Source organism: Lactuca serriola, chromosome 4 (assembly GCF_051521515.1).
Source record: "Lactuca serriola cultivar US96UC23 chromosome 4, Lser_US96UC23_V15, whole genome shotgun sequence".
Taxonomy (NCBI): domain Eukaryota; kingdom Viridiplantae; phylum Streptophyta; class Magnoliopsida; order Asterales; family Asteraceae; genus Lactuca; species Lactuca serriola.
Window position 1 is genome coordinate 28,273,437 of NC_136411.1, and position 16,427 is coordinate 28,289,863.

Below are 16,427 nucleotides of genomic sequence, written 5' to 3' on the forward strand. Positions count from 1 at the left end.
TGTTTAGCTGCTTGGGATTCAGCAGTGGTTCTCTCAACCAAGAGTGTAGGCTGGTATGAGTAAGTGGCAGGCATGTGGGGCGGGATACAGACCAAGGGTGATTCATCGTGGAAGGCCTGGGATCGGGCCGGGATTGAGTATGTAGGGTGGAGATAGAGTTCGGAACCCCTAGAGGGCTAGAAAAATATGCATGGGAGAGTTTCCTGGAGGGATAATTCGGGATGTTGAATGTTGGTTGAGCGGTCCGGATAGACTGAAGGCCGGTGGGCGTACCAGTCAGGCCGAAGGCTCGGAGAACGGTCCGGACATGTTGAAGGCCCTGGAGGGCGGTCCAGACCTGCTGAAGGTTCTAAGAGTGGTCCAGATTGGCTGAAGGCTTGAAAAGGCGGTTCAGTCATGCTGAAGACTTTGCATGTGTTGATAAATCGGTACGAGGATATGGATTGAGTATGTTGCGACGTGTTAGCGTCAGAAGGTCTGGCCCCGGGTATTGATCATGGTGAGTGGAAGGTAGAGCATGGACTTGAGAGTCCTTGCGAGTGGATTCAGAGCATGTGTGGTGCATGAGATAGCGGTTATGCTATAAGAGAATGGTGTAGTATTGGGTGAGCACCGTGGCACTTGTAATAGTGACAAGGCAGCCAAGTGGATTTCCTTGGTAAGGAAATGGAAAGGAATGTAGCTCTGAGAGGGAGTATAAGTTCACGGAATTGAAAGCAGTAGTGCAGAGTTATGATTGGGGTGTTCCAATCATGGTTGATGAGCAGTGTGTCTGCGGCTGTGGTATGGAATCACATCCGGGTTGGATGTTTGCTGAGGTCACGGAAGAAATTTCCGTGGGTGTAGAGCCAAAAGGCTCGGAAGAAATGCAGGAATGGAATCTTGGATTTCCAGTTTGATTTTGCTTAAGGATTTATGTATGTGGTGGAAATTCATCCTGGGGGATGTTTGGAGGTGTTGTCAGTGTATCGGGTTTTCCCAACCCGAAGATGCTAGAGCCAGTTCAGGATGGGAATGAGATTGCGATGGAGAAACTCATGGGAGTTGCTCTGAGGCTGAAGGATGTGTCATCCTGTCAACATGGCATGGATAAAGTTGGGCTCAGAGCGGGAATTCCGGTGGTTCATGGTTATTTCTAGCTCGTTGAGTCGAGTGATTGTTGCGATTTGGAGCGAGTGATGCATCATGGGGTGGTACTCAGTTGATAAGTGTGGTTATCAGAGGATGAGGCCGGTGGTTGGCTTGAAGCGGTGGTCAGAACACTGCGGGAAGGAAAATTGGATTTGGGTTTCGGTGGTTGTGCTTTGAGGAACCTGATCTGGTCAATGCCAGGTGGTGCATTGAGAGAGTAGTCCTGGAGATGTGTTGCCGCAGGCTTCGATGACGAAGCCTAATTTAAGTGGGGGAGAATTGTAACATGCCAGAATATCAAGTGTCGAGTTGAAGGGCTAAAAGTGTAAGTCTCAGAGGGAAACTCGGCGAGTCCACGAGTGGACTCGGCGAGTAGGGTCGCGACTCTGGTCGCGTGTTAAGTAACCAACTCGGCGAGTAGCATGGGTGGACTCGACGAGTTGGTGCTGATTGGAGAAAACCCCTAATTTCGGGGGATGAGCCCTATATAAAGAACATAACACTTCTTCCCCGGCCTCTTTACCATTCCTTGAGTTCCAGAAACCCTAAATTCGTGAGGAGACCCCATTATTAAGTGAATTAGAGTTTGGAGAAGGATCTTTGGTGCTTTAAGCTTGAAGATTTGGAGGCTTGTATCAGAAAGCTTGGGGAGATCAGGAATCTACAGTTGGTTGGGCTCATTCCAGGGGTAAGGAACCATTTCCTTAAGCTTTTTCTTCATGGGGTTCATGTGTGGTGGTTGATATGACATCTAAATTGAGATAGAAGCTTGGATCTGAGGATGCTACTTCAGATCTAAGCTTGTGATGGTCCTATATGTCATAGAGTCCCGATTTTTGAGTGATTGGTGAAGCCCTTTTGTCCCAAACCCTAGCCCTAAAGTGTTAAATGCCTAGATCTCCTTGGATCCACGTAAAGTTTGCCACTTTACGTGATGGATGGCTTATAAAAGAGTAGATATATGGTTTAGAGCTCTTGCATGGCTTGGAAAGCCACTGTATGGTTTCAGATCTAGGGGTACTCGGCGAGTCACAAGGGTGTACTCGGCGAGTTGCTTGAAGATAGGCTGGAACTCGACGAGTTGGATGAATATGGTCAGGAACTCGACGAGTTGGAAGAACAACTCGGCGAGTTGGTTGCAGATAGCCTTGGACTCGGCGAGTCTGGTCGTGAGGTCCTAACCTTTCTTCTGGTTGAGCTGTGAATCAGTGAGTCAAGGGATGACTCGGTGAGTTGAGTGTGAAAGGACTCAGTGTTGGTGGACTCGACGAGTCTCGGGGTGACTCGGCGAGTTGAGTCGTGGTTTGGGGGAAATTCTGAGTATGGGGACTCGGCGAGTCATCGGGTTGACTCGGCAAGTAGAGTCAGTCAGGGGTTGACTTTGACTTTGACTTTGACCAAGGGTTGACCAGTTGACTTCCAGGGGCATTTTGGTAATTGTTGGCACTTGTTTTCAGTTCAGTGTTTTGGTGGTTGGCCAGTGGTGGAGATCGTATTAGTGGTCGGAGCAGCTTGGGTTTATCTGTTCAGTCGGCAGTTGCGATGTGAGTTATCCTCACTATATCGACAGGGTCTACGGCACCAAGGCCGACCCTTTTATCGGATTGTGATTCGGGTATCGTTGTTATGTTTTGATTGTTGTGTTGCATCCTGGTAGTTAGGATGGTATATGTTAGAGACCTGGTTACGGTCGGTATCCTGGTATATAGGATGATGCTATGCTAGTGGTCAGTTAGGTCGGTATCCTGGTTAGGATGGTGTTATGCTATGTGATTTGTTAGATCGGTTTGATTGGATGTGATATGTTATATGATTGAATGTTTATGTCCACATGGTTGTTGGGCTGGGGTTGGGTTGAGGCGGGACCTGCTTTGTGCTGTAGGCCAACATATCCAGGGTGGACCGGATATCTCGAAGGCCCAGCGAGCGGTCCGGATAGGCTGTAGGCCCCAAGAGGGCGAACCAGACGTGTCGAGGCTCGGAGAGTGGACCAGACCGACTGAAGGCCCAGTGCGGGCGGACCAGTCATACTATAGACTCAGAGAGTGGACCAGGTGGATTGAAGGCCCGGTGCGGGCCGACCAATCACACTGTAGACTCGATGTATGTGGTTAGACTCGGAGGGTGGACCAGGTGGACTGAAGGCCGGTGCGGCGGACTAGTCACACAGTAGACCCGAAGTGCATGGCTGTTCTGTGTTCTGTTATGTTATGGCATGTTATGCGTATATGGTATATGTGGTTGGTATTTTGGGGATATCTCACTAAGCTTTCGGGCTTATAGTTGTGGTTTAATGTTTTTCAGGTTCTTCAGGAGACCGTGGCAAGGCAAAGGCGTGATCGTACCGTTCCTCATGTTTGTGTTTTATGATGTGATTTTGGGAAGACTCTGAAATAATTGTATTGAAAACCTTTTTGTAATAATTTTATGAAATCGGGTTGTTTTTGAAAAGTTTAAATTGGTTGAAATTTTATGGTCGTTACATATAATAATAATAAAAAAACAACGTAAGACTTTTGTCTTGTGAGATGCATAGATTTTAAACACAAAAAACATTTAGTCATTATGCATTACGATGACACCATTCCCTATGTTGGACTATGTATCAGATAATAATCTAGAATTATATTCAAATGTATTATTGGATATTATATCTTCATTATTATAGGATATACTGTTGTAATCTTTTAATATAAATATACACAACACACATCATTATTGTGTGGTTCGTTTAATATCATTAACACATGGTATCAACCTAAAGTTCCGAATCTTGATTTCCTCCCTCTGTTTCTCTCGTTCTCTTCTCTAAAACCCTACAGAACCTCTGCTTTGTTTTCTTTCCTGGTACCTGCACGATGTCCGCCTCTAATGATGGAACCTTCCCTATGAATACCCTTCTTCATATGATTCCAATCAAACTGAGTTCCACCAATTATTTGCTCTGGAGAAACCAGATGCTCCCTCTCTTCTCCTATCAAAAGTGATCTTCTCATATTGATGGTACCTCTGAAAAACCATCTGAGACTATTAAGGTTGATAATAAGAAGACCACAAATCCACTATATACCACCTGGCTCGATCTTGATCAGAAGACCTTAATCCTTCTCAATTCATCTTTAACAGAAGAAGTCGTTGCTGAAGTGCTTGGTCTCACTACCGCTCGACCCATATGGATTGCTCTTGAAAGTGCTTACAACAACTCTTCTGTTGAACGAGTTCACTCTCTCTGAGACTCTCTCCGCACCATGTCAAAAGGTACTTCCACCATCTCTGAATATGGTCGAATTTTTAAAGGTGTAAGTGACAAACTGGCTGTAATCGGCCAACCAGTGAATGAAATGGACAAGATTCACTGGTTTCTCTATGGCTTAGGGCCATCGTTTGAGACCTTCTCCATAGCTATTCATACCAACAAACCCTCCCTTACTTTTCGTGATCTCTTGTCGTAAGCAGAGAGTCATGCATTGTTTCTAAAATCTCTCCATGGTGCTGCCACTCCATCTGTTGCCTTCTTTTCACAGAATCGTTCTCAGGGTAACACTCAAGGCAAGGGACACTCCTTTTCTCGAGGATGGGGTACTTCAAGAGGTGGTGGTTGTGGTCGTGGGAGTCGCCGGCCTCCACACTATCAGTTATTTCGCACTAATGGCCATTACGCCTCCTCTTGTCCTAATCTTCACACCTATGCTATAAACTCTAACACTACTGATGCAAACTTGGCACAAGCATTTCACTCTCAGTGTCATGTTACGAAAGGCAATTCAGATTGGTATGTGGACTCTGGCGCAACTTCACACATGACTCCATCCACAAATACTGTTACTTCTGCCACCCCTTACTCTGGTAATACGCAAGTTTATTTCGGTAATGGACACAAATTGCCTATCTCCCATTTAGGCACTCGTACAATTAATAAAAACCTTATATTGCGTGATGTTTTGGTTATTTCTCGTTTAACTAAAAACCTATTATCTATTAGTAAACTCACCATGGATCATCCCGTTGATGTTCTTTTTTCTCAACCATTTTTCGGCATTCAGGACAGGGCAAGCAAACAAGTGATAGCACAAGGTCTATGTGAAGATGGTTTATATGTGCTTAAATATGGCCCCGCGAATTTATTTGCTTCATTTGGCATCTCGAATAAAGCTTCTTTTGAACTATGACATACTTGGTTATTTGAGTGTTACTTCTGTTTTGCCTAAACCTATATTGTGTGAACCTTGTCAACTTTCTAAAAGTCAACGCTTGTCTTTTTATTTAAACCCTAAACGGTCTTTGCATCCATTGGATTTAATACACTGTGACTTATGCGGACCCGCTCCTGTTATATCCGATGGTTTTCTATATTATGTTGTGTTCGTAGATGATTATTCGCGGTTTACTTGGTTTTAGCCTTTAAAAACTAAGACCAGTTTGTATCAAGTCTTGAAGGTTTTTGTTCAGCTTGTTCAGACGCAATTTTCACACAGAATTAAGGTTTTTCAGAGTGACGGAGGAACTGAATTTTTAAATCATACTGTTCAGGATTTTTTTGAAGAAAATGGGACTTTTCACCAAATCTCTTGTCCATATACTCCACAGCAAAATGGATGAGCAGAGCATAAGCACATACATATTGTTGAAACAGGTTTGGCTATGTTGTTTCATGCACACGTCCCGTCTTCCTATTGGGTTGATGCTTTCAGTTCCGCCACTTATATTATTAATTGGTTGCCTACTACTGCTCTTAACAATCACTCTCCATTCGAGTTGCTCTATTCACGTGTTCCTACTTACAATAATTTTCGTATTTATGGGTGTCGAGTATATCCCTATCTTCACGACTATGCTGATCAGAAACTTGCTCCAAGAAGCATTCCTTGCATTTTCGTTGGGTATCATATGCAATATAAAGGGTACACGTGTTTAGATCCTACTACATCTCGTATATACATTACCAGTCATGCACGCTTTAATGAGCTCTCCTTTCCATTTTCTGGTGATGCGTCCCCACATGACCTTTCACTATTGGAAATTTCTACTTTTTTGGATGAGGGTACTTCTAGTCTTCCATCTCCAGCAACTTCAACGAACCCGTCTTCTGGGCATATCGCATCACAAGAGTCTATTGGGCCTTCTCCAAATGTCTCCTCACCTTCCCAACTGTGTGAGCCCATTTTGGCATCGGTCCAACACCCCAATTCGGATGCGTCTACTTCTGCCTCTGATTTTGTCACACCCCGAAAACCAAAGGCGGAAACATTTCCGGGGCGGACTCCACGTTGAGTATCAAATCCAATGCACATAGTAAGAAAAGTAGACAACCATTACATTACATATATATAAGTTTACATTTGTTTTAAAAGTAAATTGTACAAGTGTGATACATAGTATATATGAACAAAATGAGACGAGTCTTCTACGCACTCCGTCTTCGCCAAAAGAGATCGTCGGGTACCTGTCTAATGCGGACCTGAGAATACAAGCGGTTTGAAAATCAGCATAAAGCTGGTGAGTTCATAAGCGGTTAGTTTTCTGAAAATGTATGAGTTCTTTTAGTTTCCTGAAAAAGTAGTTATCCAAGAAAATCCCATATTTTCTTAAAAGTTGGTTACCAAATCCAAAATGTAATGTAAAAGATGTACACTGAAAACATGATTGTTCTTGTGAATTGTAAAGTTTAGTTATCTAAATTGTTACATGTTTCTGGTTATGTACTACTGTTACCCAGTAAAATCCTATATTTTCCTACATGTATGTGTGAATTGTTACCGATTCTGATTATGTTCAATGTTATTCCCAGGAAAATCCCACATTTTCCTGAATGTGTGTTTGTGCGAATTGTTACCGATTCTGATTATGTTCAATGTTATCCCCAGGAAATCCCATATTTTCCTGAATGTGTGTGTGTGTGAAGTCTCCTGAAATTCTGATTATCCTTAAATGTACATTAGTTTTAACACATATAAAACTAATAATTAAGTGTAAAGTGTTCATAATCTTGATTGCGAGTTCCATAACCATACTTCAGACCAGATATGACTCGGGTCGGGGCCAGTATCCTTTTTTATGACTTTCGTCACCCTTCAACCTTTCGGTTCGGCTGTAGCTAGCAGCCAGGTGCGGGATTGTCAGTCCCGTATAGATCTATACACTCAAGTCACGCTCCCTATCTAAGAGATTCTGGTTACGGGTGCGGTCCTCCACTCGCGTATCTCTGTGGAGTGTTCACCGAGGACGTGTCTCCAATCTTTAAGATTACTCTTTACTCTCATGCCTAGGGGGAGTAGTATCTATGGCTGACTAAGTTCTAATGGTGCCTGTCCTTTACACTCGAGCCTAGATGTTTTGTTAAGGACATTACAAATGTTTTATGTCTTCTAATGGTGTCTGTCTTTTACACTCGAGCCTAGGTGTTTTATTAAGGACCATACAAATGTTTTATGTTTTCTAATGGTGTCTGTCCTTTACACTCGAGCCTAAGGTGTTTTATTACAGACATTACAAATGTTTTATGATCTCTATCAATATAAGTGTGAACAATCAATTGTGAAACATAACAGTATATAATAAGAATTGAAATCGTTTAAACAAACAACTCTGCAAGTTAAAACAGTTTGTTAGTAGGTTTTCAATTCTTAAAAGTGTGCGAATTATGAAACCATTTAAGTGAAATAATGAATTTAAGTACAAGGTATTCTTGTACTTTTGCTTGTATTCCCCCCTGAAAACATTTAAAAACCATTGAAAAAGGGTAGGGGTATGAACTCACCAGACGAGAAAACGTGTCGGTTCGGACGCTAAGTGTCGGTTCGAGGCTTGATAACACGCGAGGTTCCTATGTAATATGAAATGGTATACAAATATATCTAATTAGATTTTAAATTACTAATTAGATATGATAATACACTCCAATGAGCGAAAACACTTCAAAACGAGTGTTTGGAGTGACCCGGGTGACATATACGGACGTGTATTGATGCGTGGGACTTGGGAATTGAGTTTACTCTTCAAGAGTAAACTCCTTATGGAGTTTTCAGCCTCTTATACTATACACACATGAGTTCACGGCCGTGAACTCATGTTTGGGTGCTTTATGGTGCTAAAATGGTCCAATACACTCGGGAAGAGTTGGTACAATTTTATCTAAGGCATGGGATGGAAATTAAATCACCAATAACATCACTTAAGGGAGTTTACGGCCTTGAACATGGAGTTTACGGCCATAAACTCCTATACCCCCTTAAATTGATGATTTAATGGCTTTAGATTAATCACATGTGATTGCAACAATTTTCACAAGTCTTGGTATGAATTTAGGGCACCATTTAACATGATTTTATGAGTTTACGGTCCTGGAACTATTTCTTGGGAATCTTTGGCCGTAAACTCTTAAATGGGATGATTTCATCATGTTTTAGGTCCTCAAACTAATTTTGGTTGGTTCTAGGATTTATTCCAAGGCTATTGGTGGGTTTACATGGCTTTTTAACACTAGAAAGTGAGTTTACTCCCCATGGATGAGGAGTTTACGGCCCAAGCATGTTCTTGGGCAGTAAACTCAAGTTTGCTCCTCAAAATTCATGTTTAGGGTGCTCTAAGTCTGGATTTGTAAGCCATATAGTCGTATCTAAGTCCCAAAATTGATTTGGAGGGGTTTAATTGCTTAAAACCCAAGTTTTTAGGTGTTTATGGCCCAAGCATGCTCCTTGGCCATAAACACATGTTCCAGGTCCAAAATGATAATTTAAACACGAATTTGAAGGCCTAAGAGGTTAAACAACAAGTTGGGGATGTTACCTCAAAGATTTGGAGCCTTAATTCAATGTTTTGGACCTTGAATCTTTGGTTGAGGAGAGAGGTTAGAGAGAGAGTAGTGAGATGAAGCAAAAGCTTCAAATAGAATTTTAGAACACTTTAAATAGTGTTCGGGATTTGGACACGGTGGAATTTTACCCGATACCGGCTTTAGACGGGGCTTTTGGTCGCACCCGATTAATTTGCCGTAACTCGATATGGTTGATTCTAGAAATGTTCTGATCACTAATATGAGGTGTTAGAATGAGTTCTAAAGGTATTAGGACACCCATTAAGTCATAATATAAAATACACGTTAATGACTTAATTAAATGACGGAATCGAAAATGAAATTGGAAACAGCGATTGGATTATCGAAATGAGTTACGAAAAGGGGTACAAGCAATGATACGAAATTTCGGGTTGTTACAGATTTCAGTCAGCTCGATTCTGATCCAGACTCTCATTCATCTACCCAAGGTCCGGGAGTTGATATGTCCTTACATGCTACACCATCTAATCCTCGTGCTCCATCCATGAGCTCTCATCCAATGAATACTTGCTCAAAGTCTGGTATCTTTAAAGCAAAAAACAAAGTTGATTTTGCCTCATTATCTACACATGCTTTACATATGGTGCTTTTTCTGAATTCCAACCAAAGGGGTACAAATCAACCGCTAAACATCCGCGCTGGCTAGCCGCTATGCACGATGAAATGGAGCCCTTGCGTCATAATCATACTTGGGTCTTATTTCCTTGTCCTTCCGATTCAAATGTAGTTGGCACCAAATGGGTGTATCGTGTTAAATACAACTCTGACGGCTCCATTGACCGATTTAAGGCTCACCTTGTTGCTCAAGGACTTACTCAAGTTCCAAGAATTGATTACTCTCATACTTTTAGTCATGTGGTCAAAGCCTCGACTGTTCGAATTGTTCTTTCACTTGCAATTCTTCAAAAGTGGTGTTTGCATCAACTAGATGTCAAGAATGCCTTTTTACATGGCCAACTTACAGAGATTGTGTTCATAGAGCAACCTCCAGGGTTTATTGATCCACAATTCCCAAACCATGTTTGTAAACTCTCCAAAGCTCTATATGGTTTAAAACAATCACCTAGAGCTTGGTTCCAGCATCTAAGCAGTTTCTTATTATCTCATGGTTTTGTCTGCAGTTGATCTGATCCATCACTTTTTATTTATGCTCATGGCTCTTGTATCATGTATCTTCTTGTCTATGTGGATGATTTAATTCTTACTGGCAATTAGGAATCAATCATCTCTAATTTTATGAATCTTTTGAATCAAGAGTTTGCTATAAAGGATATGGGGGATCTTAATTACTTTCTTGGTTTGGAAGTAAGCTACACTGCTAATGGTCTGTTCTTAAGTCAGGCTAAATATGCTACTGATATTCTCACCCATGCTGGTTTAATTGACTCTAAGCCCATGCCGACTCCTTTGGCTGTCAATGAGATTTTTTCTTCGTATGGTCCCTTGTTTTCTGATCCTACTCTCTATCGGTCATTAGTTGGAGCTCTCCAGTACTTAACTATTACAAGGCCTAATCTCTCTTATGCTGTCAATCAAGCAAGTCAGTATCTTCATGCTCCCACAACTACTCATTTTCAATCTGTTAAACATATTTTGAGATATGTTAAAGGTATGGTTTCCTTTGGTCTCTACTTCCGCGATATACAAACCAATACCATTTTGGGTTACTCTGATGCTGTTGGGCACGTTGTCTTGAAACTCGTCGCTCTACTTAAGTCTATTCAAATTTTCTTGGTGGAAATCTCATCTCTTGGAGTGCCAAGAAACAACTTATTGTTTCCCGATCAAGTTGTGAGTCAGAGTATTGGGCTATGACAAACACAACAACTGAAATAGTTTGGATCACTCACCTCTTGCGTGAGCTTCATGCTCTTCCTCCAGATCGGCCTACACTGTTATGTGATAATAAAAGTGCCCTGCTCATGACTCAGAATCCCGTTTCTCGCAAACGTGCCAAACACATTGACCTGGACCATCATTTTGTTAGGGAACTTGTGGCTTCTGGTAAACTTTACACCAAGTTCATTTCTACCAAGCTTCATGTGGCAGATATCTTCATCAAAAATCTTCCACGTCCACAATTTGAACACTTTCATGCCATGCTTCGTCTTGGTCCACCACCGATTCGCTTGAGGAGGGATATTAGATAATAATCCATAATTATATTCAAATGTATTATTGTAAATTATCTCTTCATTATTATAGGAGATACTGGTGTAATCTTTTAATATAAATATACACAACATACATCGTTATTGTGTGGTTCGTTTAATATCATTAACACACTATCAACCATATTGTTATTAGTCATTATGATGCCACCATATTCTTACTAGAGATAGGTGTCTAGACATATTACTAATCCAATGCAATTACATTCATATATATGATCATTCTCCACACATTTTCTAAATACATTCATTTCTCTCACACGTACATGAGATATAAAGAACATAGCATATCATAAATTATTCAAAAGAAGTGCTTATTCATAAACATGTCAATTCATAGCAAAAACATTTTCTCATAAATGTATCTATGTAAAAGATTCATATGTACTTACATGTGAGATGATATATTATCTAGGGTGTGTTTGGCACGGAGCTTTTGGAAGCGTTTGGGAGCTTCTAGCTTTTAGCTTTTGACAAAACGCTCTAGTTTAAACAAAAAGCTTCGTTTGACAGTACGAGCGTTTAGCTTTTAGTTTTAACAAAACGCTCCGATTCTAAAATCTACTTCATGTAGCTTTTAACAAAACGCTCCGGAGCTTTTGAAATCAATTTCCATAATTACCCTTAAAAATATATTTATATATATTTTTTATTTTTAATCAATTGTCCTTTTATGTAATTTTATATATTTCAAAAGCTTCCACTACTTTTGCTAAACATTCATATAACAAATAAAAGCTACAGCTTCCCGCTACCAGTTACCAGCTATACGCTACCAGCTACCCGCTACCAGCTAACCGCTACCCGCTTCCAGCTAATAGCTACTTTTGCCAAACACGCCCCTAGTCTATGTCCACTTATCATTGCAATCCAAATCTTTCTTCGTACTTAGTGGTTTCATTTCCAAAAATTCTTTAATCACGACATAAAGCAACTTTTCACATTTAAGCAACACATTTTATTTTCATCGATTTATTTTATTTTAGTAAATTGCTACAAAGATCATAACTATTTAACCACTATGCTAATATAGTCATTCTAACATTGTTCCAAATCCATTTAATAGTTAAACATGTTTAATAAAAAGCTTAATGAGCATTTTTGTTCTTTTTTTTTTTTACCAATTACACATATTCTTTCATAAATGTGTTTTACTCCATGTTATATAGTTCCAAGAATTACCAATAATGCTTTAATCATGTATAAAGATTTATATAATCTTTTAAACCAAATTCTAATAACTTAACCACAATGATTTGTTCTCGATGGAATTGGAATAAAAATCATCGCTTGATAAAAATGTCTCAAACTCACCTAACCACAATAATTTGTCCGACCGAACACACACTACCAAAATATAGACGGTGTGACCGATCAGGGAAACACCCAAATCATAATCTAGTAACAAGACAAATCCCGATCTTCCAAAAGGTAAATCGTACTCTCCCACTAAAAATATTAATTTATTATCAGCGATTAAACTTTCATTTGGACGGATCCCGTGTAGCTTCATGATCCAACAAGTTTGGGTATACCTATCAATTTTCGAAAGATGTCTAAAAAAATATATGCATTTATGGAGTTAGGCATTGTAAAACCATACAAAGTTTGCCCACGTCTCTATTGGGGTTCATTGCCCCTCCATAATCTTTGTTAGCAAAAATGAATGTAATAAAAAACAACTAAGAAAACAAACCAATTTTTGTAGGAAAACATTCCTATAAAAATACCATATTTTCATGGACACTTCTAGGAAAATACCATATCTTAGAGGGTGTTTGGATAGGGAAAAAAGAGAAAACTTATAGCTTATTGCTTATCTTTATCGATATAAGCTAAGTTTAAGTGTTTGGATAGGAAATACTAAAATCAACTTATTGCATAAGAATAAGCTAAGGGGGTGTTTGGATAGGGAAAAAAGATAGTATTTATTGCTTATTACTTATTTCCACCACAATAAGCTAAGTTTAAGTGTTTGGATAGAAATCCTTAAAAATCAGCTTATTGTGGTAGTAATAAGCTAAATAAGCTGATTTTAATAAGCATTTTCCTCTTTGCTTATTGTTTATTCCCACTACAAAACACTTTTGCAAAAAACTGTTTATTCCCGCCGCAATAAGCTAATCTATCCAAACACCCTCTAAATAAGCTAATTTTAAAAAATATTTCCCCATTGCTTACTTCTAATCCAAACATTTTGCAAAAGGTGCTTTCTCTCGCCGCTAATAAGGTAATAAACTATAAACTAATTTATCCAAATACCTTCTTATTACAAAATATGTTGCTTTTACGGGAAATGTTTGCGAAAATACGGTGTTTTCTTAGGAACAAATAATATTTTCGTGTTATTTTTTGTTTAAATGTTAGATCTCAAACAAAATTAATAAGAAAAAAGTTTTTTCCTGGTATTTTTACACCTTTATGTAAAAACACCACATTTATATTGAAAGAATTGTGAAAATATGATATTTTTTGCACTATTTTTTGTTCATTTACGAAAATACGGAGTATAAAATAAAAGATGAGAAGAATTTTTTGGGTTGCTTAATTAGGTAGACGAATAGAGGGCTCATTTCATAGCCATATGGCTCATATTTCAGTTTTTGTTTAATTTTTGTATAAATCATATAACAAGCTTAGGAGATTACATTTCAGTTTTTCTGATATTATAAATCTTGATCGAAACTTTAGATATTTTAAGTTTTATTTGTAGGGATAAATGATAATCGTTACTTTATTTAAGAAAACGATGAATGAGATATTGACAAAGCGTCTTTAGTCAGCAACCCTTTCCACCATTAAAAATGGAGTAATATATACTCTGACGGCCCATATACATTCCACAGACGGCACACTTCCATCAACTCACTCTCACCGGAATCTGTTTCACGGCTACCATTTCCATAGATTCGGCTGGGAATTGGCACATCACCCCCTCTTCCGCTTCATCTTCTTCGAATCAACCCAGCCGAGTCACACTCGCTTCCACTTTTCCTTCCCCACATCGCAATCATGACTTTGTCAATTGTCCAAGTTAGTTTTTGTTTTCGTTCTCTTTTTGTAATTCACATGATCCATTTTTGTAATTTGCCTTGTGATTTTAATCGTTTTTGTTATGGACTTTTATTTCCATTTTTGGTGAAATTAGGGGTTCAGCAAATCTCTTGCCATGACTGTTCTCTCTGAAATTGGTGACAAAACGTTTTTCGCAGCTGCTGTGAGTTCGATCCTTACTTCTTTTAATCTAATTTACTACCTTATTGGATTCGTTTTGTTGTTACAAGCTTTTTATTTTTATTTTTTTTGGGTAAATCACCGAATATGATCCTCAGGTTGACAATACTCTAAATCGATATCCTTTTCATTCTTTTCCACATGTGGTTTCGATTTTCCCCCTTTTCACTTATATATGGAATTGGTTATCTCAACTTTCTTTCATTGATATTCTCTAAAACAATCTAATTACATATACAATTATTTGAACTTAGAATGAGAAATTAACAGACTCCATATGTTAATCGATGTTGTGATACTGGTTCTAGATCTTGGCAATGCGTTACCCAAGGAGATATGTCTTGGCGGGATGCCTTACAGCTCTCATCGTAAGCTCTTCTCTTCTCTTCTCCTTTTTTCTCCATATATTTGCAGATATCACCACCACTCAAAAACTCAACCCACTGGTTTTTTAGGTAATGACCATTCTTTCTGCTGCTGTTGGCATGGCTGCTCCGAATCTTGTATGTTTCTTAAACACAACTCATGCTTTTGAATTCTCATAATCTGTTCATCTTCATCCCCATTTCTGAAATTGTTATGATTATTATAATGATGCAGATCTCAAGAACATTGTCAAAGCATATAACCACTGTGTTGTTTTTCGGTTTTGGACTATGGTCTTTATGGGATGCATATCATGATGGGTAAACACATCTTCACAATTCACATTTTCTACATATGATCTTTAGAATCCTTACAACAAATTATGATCTTTGTTTTGACTTACAGGGAATCTGAAGAGTTGGCTGAAGTTGAAGCTGAATTGGTCCGTATCTTTTTTCCCATTTTACCCTTAGTTTATACTTAAGCTTTGGATTACATTTTTCTTCTTATCATCTGTGTAGGATGCCAATATAAAACCAACTAATTCGGATAACAAGGTAAAATCTTTATTTTTTTATGTTGTTTCTTTATAATGTTGGTTTTAAATTCCAATATGTATTATGATCTTTCAGGCTGATGATGATTTAAAGAAAAAAAAGAGACCATTGTTGACTCAATTCTTCTCACCCATTTTTCTAAAGGTATTGATCCTGCAACTATTCAAAATAATAAATAAATTAATTAAATGATATGATATTTAAGAGGTAGCTATTTTGCAGGCTTTTACTATAACTTTTTTTGGAGAATGGGGTGACAAAAGTCAGGTGAATATGAATCTTGAAAAAGTAAATCATAAACATGTTTACAAAATCAAGATTTTGATTAAATGTTATAAATTTTCAGTTGGCTACAATTGGTTTGGCTGCAGCTGAGAATCCATTGGGTGTTGTTCTTGGAGGAATCTTGTAAGTTTATTTGTTTTAATTTGGTAATCTAGTTTTTATTTTTATTTTTTATATATTTTTTGTTAATAGATTGTGTGTGTGTGTGTGTGTGTGTCTTTGTTAGAGGGCAAGCATTGTGTCAAACTGCTGCTGTGTTTGGAGGGAAGAGCTTGGCAACTCAAATATCTGAGAGATTTGTAAGTGAAAATTATTGATTTTTTTGTTTTTTTTTATATATATTTGAAATAAATGTTTGTGAATTTGATGCAGATTGCACTATCGGGAGGAGTTCTTTTCATTGTGTTTGGACTCCAATCATTGTTTTCAAGGGTGGAATCATGATTCCATTCCAGCTTCTAGGTAGAAAATAATTATTTGTGGTATTATTGTATTTTTGTATATTATATTCTCCAATCACCTACATTGCTTTTTTGTTGTTTTGCAGAAAAAATAGGAATGAAGCAGCTGAATGAAGAAAAAAAATACTGTTTTTTAACATTTTGATAAAATTAAAGAATTTTAAAGAAATTAGAGAAAGGAATTATTGTCCTTGTGGTAGTTGAAAACTTGATGTGTTTGGAAGTGTTTGGTATGATGGAATCAAGAAAGAAATGGAATGGAATCCTTAAATTTTATTCCTTTTTGGGTTTTTTTATTTTCTCAATTCCATCGAAAAATTGAAATGACGTTTTTTTTCTTGAAATTGTTTATAATTTTATTAAAAAATTCATTTTCTAAAATGACAAA

The 16,427-nt window shown here is 38.5% G+C and overlaps 1 protein-coding gene across 1 annotated transcript; it reads left to right on the forward strand.

Annotated features, from left to right (window-relative positions):
• The first annotated feature begins 13,891 nt into the window (after positions 1 to 13,891).
• On the forward strand, positions 13,892 to 16,040 carry LOC145101249 (GDT1-like protein 5). Its single transcript, XM_079038426.1, has 12 exons — positions 13,892 to 14,169; positions 14,285 to 14,353; positions 14,679 to 14,738; positions 14,826 to 14,873; positions 14,971 to 15,056; positions 15,142 to 15,178; positions 15,258 to 15,293; positions 15,369 to 15,437; positions 15,516 to 15,560; positions 15,640 to 15,701; positions 15,805 to 15,877; positions 15,951 to 16,040. Exons 1-12 carry the CDS (start codon positions 14,149 to 14,151, stop codon positions 16,020 to 16,022), a joined length of 678 nt encoding a protein of 225 aa, XP_078894552.1. The 5' UTR covers positions 13,892 to 14,148; the 3' UTR covers positions 16,023 to 16,040.
• The last annotated feature ends 387 nt before the right edge of the window (positions 16,041 to 16,427 follow it).